General features: G+C 33.4%; 1 protein-coding gene and 1 long non-coding RNA gene across 3 annotated transcripts; one reads left to right on the top strand and one right to left on the bottom strand.

The window, feature by feature from the left end:
• Nucleotides 1-2,434: 2,434 nt before the first annotated feature.
• On the bottom strand, nt 2,435-3,114 carry LOC131631901 (subtilisin inhibitor-like). Its single transcript, XM_058902662.1, has 2 exons — nt 2,962-3,114; nt 2,435-2,757 (listed from the first exon to the last, which is right to left on the bottom strand). Exons 1-2 carry the CDS (start codon nt 3,008-3,010, stop codon nt 2,558-2,560), a joined length of 249 nt encoding a protein of 82 aa, XP_058758645.1. The 5' UTR covers nt 3,011-3,114; the 3' UTR covers nt 2,435-2,557.
• A 2,768-nt stretch (nt 3,115-5,882) lies between these two features.
• Nucleotides 5,883-8,045, top strand: LOC131631905 (uncharacterized). 2 transcript variants are annotated; one of them, XR_009292878.1, is made up of 5 exons: nt 5,883-6,024; nt 6,206-6,282; nt 7,421-7,452; nt 7,562-7,673; nt 7,792-8,045. It is a non-coding gene; the product is annotated as an uncharacterized LOC131631905 (long non-coding RNA). The 2 variants fall into 2 exon arrangements; XR_009292877.1 differs by having other exon boundaries at nt 5,883-6,124.
• The last annotated feature ends 1,362 nt before the right edge of the window (nt 8,046-9,407 follow it).

The following is a 9,407-nucleotide window of genomic DNA, read 5'->3' as shown; positions in this document are numbered from 1 at the left end:
AATATTAGACGCAGCAATGGGGACGCGCGCGAAATTTCAAACTGGCGAACCAGGGAGTGCCAGCTCATCATCTTCCCCATAAGTTTCACAAAACCTGCAACTATTTGCCACGATTTTGCTACGGTTTCCTTCGTAGTAACCAAGACCTGGAAAATAACGATTCGTGCATACAAGCCTATAAACATGGTGCGATCCCCTCACGACCTTCGTTTACCCCATACGAACTCAACCATACCCTCCTTTTGCCCTAATTTTACCCCTACCAGAAAAGCCCAATTTAAACCCTAAAAGCTTGAATCGGCCTCCCATGGCTGATCACCCTAGAGTGCGCAATAACTCAATTAACGTTCCAGAAACATACATAACAATCAGGCAAAGCAAAATATATGATCAATACATCATGAATATGCACACATCATGCTAATCGATCCAAGATTTAGAATGACTTACTTTGGCTTATTGGAGAATAATTTGGGGGTGTTGATGAAGCGTAGCGATCCAAACACCTTCAGAATGATCTCAGGAATCTTTTGCAACCTTTTGTTCTTCTTGCAATGCTCTAATTCTTCCAAACTGAATTGGAGTTTCTTGGTGATTTTTTTGCTCTTTATGCGTGCACTTATGGACAGAATTCTCAACCCTTATTCATGTGGTATATGTTAGGTACTTATAGGCAACGATTTAGGTTAACAAAAAAGTCCAAAATCTCATTGGAATCCAATCTTGCAACTTTGGGAATTTTGAGAAAATTTGATTTGGAAGCTTTCTAATTTTGTCAAATATTATACCAATTTTTCCTAATTAATTGTGCACGAAAATATTTCATTATTTTGTCATAATTGTGATTGGAAATGATCAATGTGAATCTTTTTACCATAATATTTGATTTTCTTCAATTATATTATTTTAAATCATTTTTAAAAGAAATAAAAATTATATAAAAAATAAATAAAAGGTGAAATTCGTGGCATATGGTTTGGATAACTTGTGGATCAAGTTTGAGTCATAAAATATAGGCCCACTTGCAAGAAATTCAATTTGGACCTCCTTTATTTCACATTTGGTCTTCTAAAATTACCCAACTTTGACCAAGCATATCTCACTCAATTTTTAAGCTATGAGGGAGTTCTTGGACTTTTTGGAAACCTCATGAGGTCCTCTATAAGCCACTTTGGAACATATTTTTCATTTGGAGCTTTTATCTTGACCATATCCTCTTTGACAAAAAACTGCTTTTGAAGGATGCTTGAAAAGGACCTGTAATCTTTTGCATTATACCTCTCAAATAAATCATTTCTAGCCTTGGCTTGTGAGAGACAAAGTTGTAGAGAATCCAATTTCCTTCCAAATAGGCTTTGAGTGGGGAATTTTTGATGTTCCATGTGAAAGTTATGGCCAGTCAAAGTTGAGTTGACTTTCTCCTAGAGAAACCCTAATTTGAACCTTTTTGTATTTGTTCATCTCTGAGTTTATACTAATAAATCATGATCAAATTTTGGTCAAATGATGGGTATACACTTCTATACTTGATGTTTGATCAATGATTAGAGGTTTGGACCATGCTTTGATTGTGGTTGACTTTTAGGTTTAATCAGTTGACTGTGAATCTTGGAGTTTGTTCGAGCAGGTAACTTTTGGAGTTGAGCCTTGATCTTTGCCCTGGAGCTATCTTAGGTCATTGTGAACCACAGAACTTTGATTGAGAACCTCATCTTATTAATCCTTTTAAGAGAACCTCAAACCCTAGCCTCAGGAGACTCTTGACTTATGGGATGTTATTTAGATAGAACCCTAATTGTAGATGGGATAAATAGGCAAATTTTGGGGTATGACACAGCTCTTTTAACAAAGCGCTCTCGTAACCCCCCCCTTACCAGCGCTTTTAACAAAGCGCTCTCGTAACCCCCCCTTTAGCAGCGCTTTCAAAAAGCGCTCTCGTACCCCCCCCCCTTACCAGCGTTTTTTTCCCCTTGTTTTTAGTTTTGTTTTTAGCGCAACCTATAGCAGCGCTTTTCATAAAAGCGCTTTCGTAGATGCCCTCCTAAAAGACAAATTTGGCGTATTGAATGAATTGAAAATAGTTATTTTTAATTTTAATTATAATTGGTAAAGTATAATTTAATTTATTCTAGTATATATGAACTTACTAAATATTTAAAAAAATTATTTTAACTATATTGAGTTTTTATAAGAAAAAAAAACATTAATTTGTTCTCTTAATTAAAAAATTGACTACGAAGTATTAATATATAGATAACATGTAATGGACTCTCTATAGGGAGTACTTAATTTTATTTGTCTTCCTTATAAAAAGCTTTATTTTTTAATTCCTAAATTTTTTATTGTAACCAATTTTTGTTTTTAATGAAAGTCTAAGCATATTTTTAAATGATTTGTTTGCATGTTTAATTTACCAAAAATTAAAACCACAAAATAATTTTGAAGGAGATAGATTATTGAGGGAAAACAATACATGGAAAAGAAACTAAATTTATTCTTCAAACTACATCACTAGCTTCATAGCAAAATCTCCTCTAAATTACATTAGGCTGATGGATTAGCCAATGGTTGGAGTCTCAATGACTTTATTAGATTCATCCACAAATATTCGAACTCTCTGAAATATGTAATCAAAAGAAACATCACTATCAGCAGGCAACACTTCAATTTCAGCCTCAGGCATCTCTTCCTTAATCTTCTTCTCAGCTTCATCTGCTGTCACACCAACTAGTTCAGGCCAACTTGTTTTTGCAGCACCTTCAAAAGGAAAAAAAAAATCAATATATAAATATTACATAGTTTGAATAATTCTAAAAAAATATCAATATATAAATATTATATAGTTTGAATAATTTTCAAAAAATATCAATATATGAATATTACATAATTTGTATAATTTTCAACCAAAAATAGAAAACCTAAATGAAGCATCAATTTAGAAAGAGCAAAATTATAACTCACTCGGCTGTTTCAGGGGAGGAATAGTTCCTTGTGGTTTTTCTTCTGCCATTGATAGAAAAGAAAAGAAAATTTTATGAAAGAGGTTTTAATGAGCTATGTAGAATATGAAAGTTATATTTTAAGGATGATAAACTTTGAGATATTTATAGATAAACATTTAGAGACTTTATAGTAATTTTATTGGTAATAAAATGTAACATCCAATCATGTAAAAAGTGATATCCATATGTTGCAATGCATGTGATACACGAGGTTTGCCAATATATTTGTACGATAGAGTATGCATGTGATACACGAGGTTTGCCAATATTTTATAAATTTTTTTAAATTACTATTTTTAACAGAAAAATGGGAAAAATGAAATTATTATTAATTTTAAAATAATAATAGTAATTATTTTATAATTGATGAATATTACGTCGTTACTATTTAGTCGATAATAATTTCATTTTATAAATTAAACCTTATATATAGTAAATTAGTTAAAAGTTAATACATGCAAAATAAATTATTGTTTTTGAATTTTAGAACAATAATCGATGCTAAATGTACTACAAAGTTTTTATTTTTTTAAAAGTTTAATAAATGATATATAAACAAAAGGTGAATTCATTACAAAACAAGGTAAGGGTAAATGAAATTGAGATGGTAAAGTGAATGAATTGAATTGATTTTTATTAATCGGAAAAGGTACTGTTACAATCAATATATATCACAATGATTCAAGGTAGGTAGTTACAACAAAAAGAACTACTACCAAAACTGAATCATAACAAACTAATGAAAATCGGATGACTTATTAAGCAAGTAACAGTCGAAGCAAACAAAGATCAAGGGTGACTTGAATAGCAAGTCACTCATTCATCATCATTTACTCTTGTTACCCCCTAAAAACTGGAGGGTGGAAGATGTCCACTAATCCAAGCTTGATCATCATAACATGAAAAGGTCTTGGATAAGAAGCTTTGGTAAAAACATCAGGAACTTGTGAGACAGAAGAAACAGGAAGCAATTTCATCAACCCTTCTTGGATTTTTAACCTGACAATGTGGAAGTCGCTATCAAGGTGTTTTGTTCTTTCATGGAACACAAAATTGACAGTTATGTGCATTGCATTTTGACTGTCACAGTAGAGTACAATTTGCCTAATTCATTGTTGACTAAGATTTTTGCAGAACGAAGGTGATCCATTGTAATTCTCTAGTGGCTGCTGCAAGGGGCATGTATCCAGCCTCAGCAGAAGAACTCGAAACAGTGCTTTGCTTCTTGGATTTTCAAGAAATGAGTGAATGTCCAAGAAAAAAGAAATAGCCAAAGACGGACCTCCTAGTGTCCAAGCAGCCTCCCCAGTAAACATCACTGAATCCTTGAACTTGAAGGGTTGAGTTTCGAGGAAAAATAAGACCATAACCAGGTGAATTTTTCAAATACCTTAAAACCCTGAAGGCTGCTATGTGGTGATTGACATTAGGTGAAGACATGTACTGACTCAACTGTTGAGTGGCATGATCAATGTCAGACCTTGTAGTAGTCAAATATATGAGTTGGCCAATAAGTCTCCTATATGATCCAACACCTTCCAATGGAGTGTTGTCATCACTACTTAATTTGATAACAAGATAAAGTGGGGTGCTTGCTGGTTTACAGTTGCTCGTGCCTGGAGTTTCAAGTAACTCATGGCACTACTTTCTCTAACAGATGGAAATGCATTTTGTAGAGTGAGTCACTTCTAATCCTAGAAAGAATTTCAATTCTCCTACGTTCTTAATGCAGAAATTTGAATTTAATGCTTTCTTGAGTGAATTAAATTTTGTCATGCTAGGCCCAACCAATATTATGTCATCAATATATACTAGAAGGGCTATGCAAGAAGCAGTTGTGGACTTGATGATCTTCCTCTCCTTGGATGAAACCACAGTTTAGAAGCAAGTCAGTTTGTCAAACCATTGTCTGCTGGCCTGTTTGAGGCCATAAAGGGACTTGGTGAGTTTGCAAACTTTGCCTAGCTTATGTGGTTGCACACATTGAGGAACTTTCATGTAAGCTGCCTCCTTTAGGCCTCCTTTAGGTCTCCAACAGGATATTAGAAACTGGACTAATTTTTCTAATGGCTCCCTCCCATTTCGTTACCTGGGTATCCCCTTGGGTAGCAGAAAATTGCAGGTTCATAACTGTATGGTTTTGGTGGAAAACTTGATGAGAAGGATTACCCATTGGAGTGCGCGTATGCCGAGTCTCGCTGGCAGGATGCAGTTCTAGAGTATAAGCTTACATCAGCGAAAATTCCATACGGGTGGAATGTACAACGTGGTGAAAATTCAATATCCTATTGTCCCTTGGAGGAAGATTGTGTACGGGAATGCGGTGAGACTGTGAGCGTTGTTCATGACTAGGCTAGCTTGTAACAACCGTCTTGCGACAAAGGAGCAGTTTCACCGTTTCATTTTTGTGGACAACAATTTTTGTGTGTTTTGCAAGCAAACTGACACTACAAGAAAAATGGTGATTAGCTGGGTGAATTTGCCAGGTGACTATCACCTCGCAAATGATTGCACTTGAGGGATGCAAACCACCTCGCAACTCAATTTTCTTAAAAAATATACATATAAATATTTTCCCTCTCGCAAAAGGAGGGGGGGAAGTTTGTAATTTTTGGAAAAAAAGTTACAAAGTGTTAAACACCCTGCAACAATGTTTTAAAAAAGTTTTTAGAAATTAAATATTAAATTTACCAAGAAGTCAGTGGAGCAGGTGATCTTTTGTTGCGAAGTGCAAATCACCCCACAAGTCTCAATGCTTTTTTTGTTGCGAGGTGTGGTCCACTTCGCAAGTTTCTTTTGAAAATTTTGGAGAAAAATAAACCTGGTAAATAAACCCGCAAGATTTATTTAATACTATTATCTTTTCAAGTCCATCTCCCAGGTTCTTGTTCACTCTCTCGTTTTGCACTCTCTGAAGGAACCATCATCTCCCAAAATCTCTCCCAAACCTAATTCACTCAAAAAACCAAATATCCACAAAACCCTTCTTGCAAACTTGCATCGTTCCTTTCGAGGCTTCCAGGTTGCAATCGTTTGTTTCTAGGGTTTCAACATTTGGGGTTTCTTATACAGTGTTGGTGATTTCTCGTTTAGGGGTTTTGATTTCGGGGTTTTTCAATCAAGTACTTTAGTGAACTTCTTTTTTTCGTTTGAGATTTCTCTTCCATGATTGAGTTTGATATTTTAGCGTTATGCCTTTGCAGTATTGGACGTGGTGTTACTAGCTAAGAATCGTGAGTTTCAGATTTCTCAAAGGGAAGGCGGCGACGGTGGAGTTCAGGTGTCTATTTCATTTTGATTGCTTTAATTTTAAATTCAATTGGGCTACTGTTAGTGTTAATAAAACTAATAGAAGTCATGAATGGTTTGCAAAGTATAAGGAAAAACTTAAAGTAGAAGTTATTGTTCTTCATCATTAATATTTAGCACGAGTAGTAAAACTGTTAGTTGATGTACAGGATATATAGAAGTTATTGGACTGTGCCGCCCAGTAGTAAAACTGTTAGTTGATGTACAGGATATATAGGTCACAACAGAAGTGCAAAAATTACAGGTTAAATATGGTCCTACCATTCTGGTAATCATGATCATATCCTGCTTCCTTTGTAACCCCCCTCGTATGAAACACAAAACCAGTAAAAACTTTCTAGATCTTCTTACAATTCTTGAGATTAGGTACAGCCATAACAAGTTTTTGTCGTTCTACCTCTATTGGAAAATTATGTGGCTACTATTAGTGTTATTTGATAGAATTACTAACATAGAATTACTAACTATAGTTATCAGTACATAATTGTTAGTCCATTCAACAATAACAAAAATCGTCGTAGCGATGGAGAACACGATAACGGCCGCCGTAGGGTAAACAACAGGATGGCGGAGCTGAGAGGTTCCCCCTCTTAAAAAATCAAAATTTCCCCTTAAATTTACAATGTTTTAATGATAATTTTGGAATTTTCAATCAAATTTGAGTTGAGACTCAACCTTAACTTCCTTCGTAGTAGTCGTTTATACCACTTAAAGATAGTAAATACTCTTACTAGACGTATCCATCAAACTGAAAAACAGATTCATGTCAAGATGAAGGATTTGGAAAATGCATTTGTCATGGTTTGTTTACCTCTTGTCATAAATGTGTTTAATAAAGTTAGATTTTTTTTCCATATTCAATAAAATTTGTTAATTGGTAGACATCTATGTATAATCCATTTGGCTGAGTGAAGTCTGTTTTTTCACGGTGAGTTGGTGTTATGTGTGAAAAGTGTAAGATTCTTTCATATTTCATGGAATTGAATGCAACTTAATTAATGAAAAAATCTATGTAGTCTTACATTTTATTAGAAATGAGGCATAAAAGGAAAGGATAAGATGTAAGTTTGGGGATGTTTTAAAGCATCTTTTTCGGTTTCATTTTGCAGGATCTCTACGAAACGAAGAGGTGAATTTGAAGGTAAAGGCTGGAACCGCACCGGGCAAGTTTGTATCTGTTGGCAGAAATCCTTGTGAAATACGATGAATTGATGTGTGATCCGAGGTTCGGTTTTGATATGTGATTGTAGGTCTTTTTTCTCGGATGGATGCGGAATACAATGGCTCGGGTTGAACTGATACGATGAATTGACATTGGCCTTGAAGTGTTTTGGTTTGGTATGAATTTGTAGAACTTGAATTGTATGTTGAATTGAACAAACATGTTGGTTTTTCTTTGATTTGCAGCTTCATGTAGTATTATTATTTTGAATTCTTTTGGGCATGAATTGAATTCTAATTTTCTGTATATTTTTTGCAGGTAATGTACCTTGCTTGACATATTTGTTCGGCAGCTTTGTATTGGGATGCAGAGTTGAACCTACCTTGCTTGACATATTTGTTCGGCAGCTTTGTATTAGGATGCAGAATTGAATCTGAGATAGGTTTGATGTTCAATTTGGTTTGAGGTGAAAATTAATCAAGCTAGTAGAATGTTATAGAATCCGATTGTTTATTTAGCTCTGAATTCCTTTTATGCATAGTTTCTGAACGTGTCTATAAATGTCAGCTCTTTTCACATAAAATTACCGTTCGTAATTTCCGTTAATTTATAATTCTTTTCACCTCATAAAAATACACTTTTACATATGTTGGAGGTTTGTGAGTCAGTAGGGTCATAATAGGAGAAGACATAGTATAATTAGATTAGGCGTGGTTGTTTGATTAAGGTGAAACTGTTGCAGGCGATTAGTGAAAAGAGTGTATTACAATATGTTGCCTAGATGGAATTTAGAGAGCATAAGAGGTAGATGCTTTTTGTGATATGATTTCCAAGATGAGGAATTTAGGTCCCAAGAAGAGATAATTATCTGTTTTTTGGCTGTCTATTGAGTGCCAATCGTGACTCCGTTGCCTATGGCCAGTGTGCATTGGAATTTAGGATTCTTTAGAGGTTTCTGCTTGTAGCAAGTAATTACAGGGAGTGAGTTCAGTTTTAGAGTCATTTCGAAATCATCTTCCCAACACCAGTATGAAGTAGCTATTCTGTCAAATTGATTTCAATAGTGGGATTTGATCTATGGGTGTTTAGGTTCTTGTCGTATCGGTTCTTGGTAGTACTTCTTTTTCTTATAATCACAAAAAATATTTCTTATTAGCATTAGTACTTCTATTCTGTCACCAGTATGAAGCACAAAAAGTAGAAAAGAAAAAAAATGAGTTATTAGCATTAGAACTTCTATTCTGTCACAAGTATTTCTTATTAGCATTAGAATTTTTATAATATCTTATTTTAAAGTTTTCTTATAATCATTAAATAAATATAAAAAAATGTCATTGAATTGTAATTTAACATTTTTTTAGTTATAAAATTAAACTACATAAAATTTAAAGTGCAGGGGATCAACAACTGACAGAGTAAATTTTAAAGAATATTAACAACTCTGTCAAATTTAAAAATGAGTTTAAAAATGAGTTATTAGCATTAGAAAAAAGCTTCTATTTTTTATTTTTATAATGTCTTATTTTAAAGTTTTCTTATAATCATTAAATAAATCTAAAAATGTCATTGTTTAATGTATTATTCTAAATATTAATTTTATAATGTCTTATTTTAAAGTTTTCTAAAAATATCTTATTTTAATGTATTATTCTAAATATTAATTTTAATATTTAGAATAATATAAATATATATTTTTATTGAATTTAAATTATTTATTATATTTATATTATTCTAAATATTAATTTTAATATTTAGAATAATATAAATTATATTTTTTTATTATTTGGGTTACATTTTGCGTGGTGTATGTTACACGGGATCTTAAAAAAATTTGCCAGGTGAATATTACCCTGCAAGTTTTTGAATATTCAAATATTGCTAGGTGAAATTCACCCCGCAAGTTCCTTAACACTGCTCTGACCCAACTGTCACAC

This window comes from Vicia villosa, unplaced genomic scaffold, assembly GCF_029867415.1.
Source record: "Vicia villosa cultivar HV-30 ecotype Madison, WI unplaced genomic scaffold, Vvil1.0 ctg.000881F_1_1, whole genome shotgun sequence".
Classification (NCBI taxonomy): domain Eukaryota; kingdom Viridiplantae; phylum Streptophyta; class Magnoliopsida; order Fabales; family Fabaceae; genus Vicia; species Vicia villosa.
The sequence above is the reverse complement of the archived record's forward strand: the minus strand, read 5'-3'. Positions and strand labels throughout refer to the sequence as shown.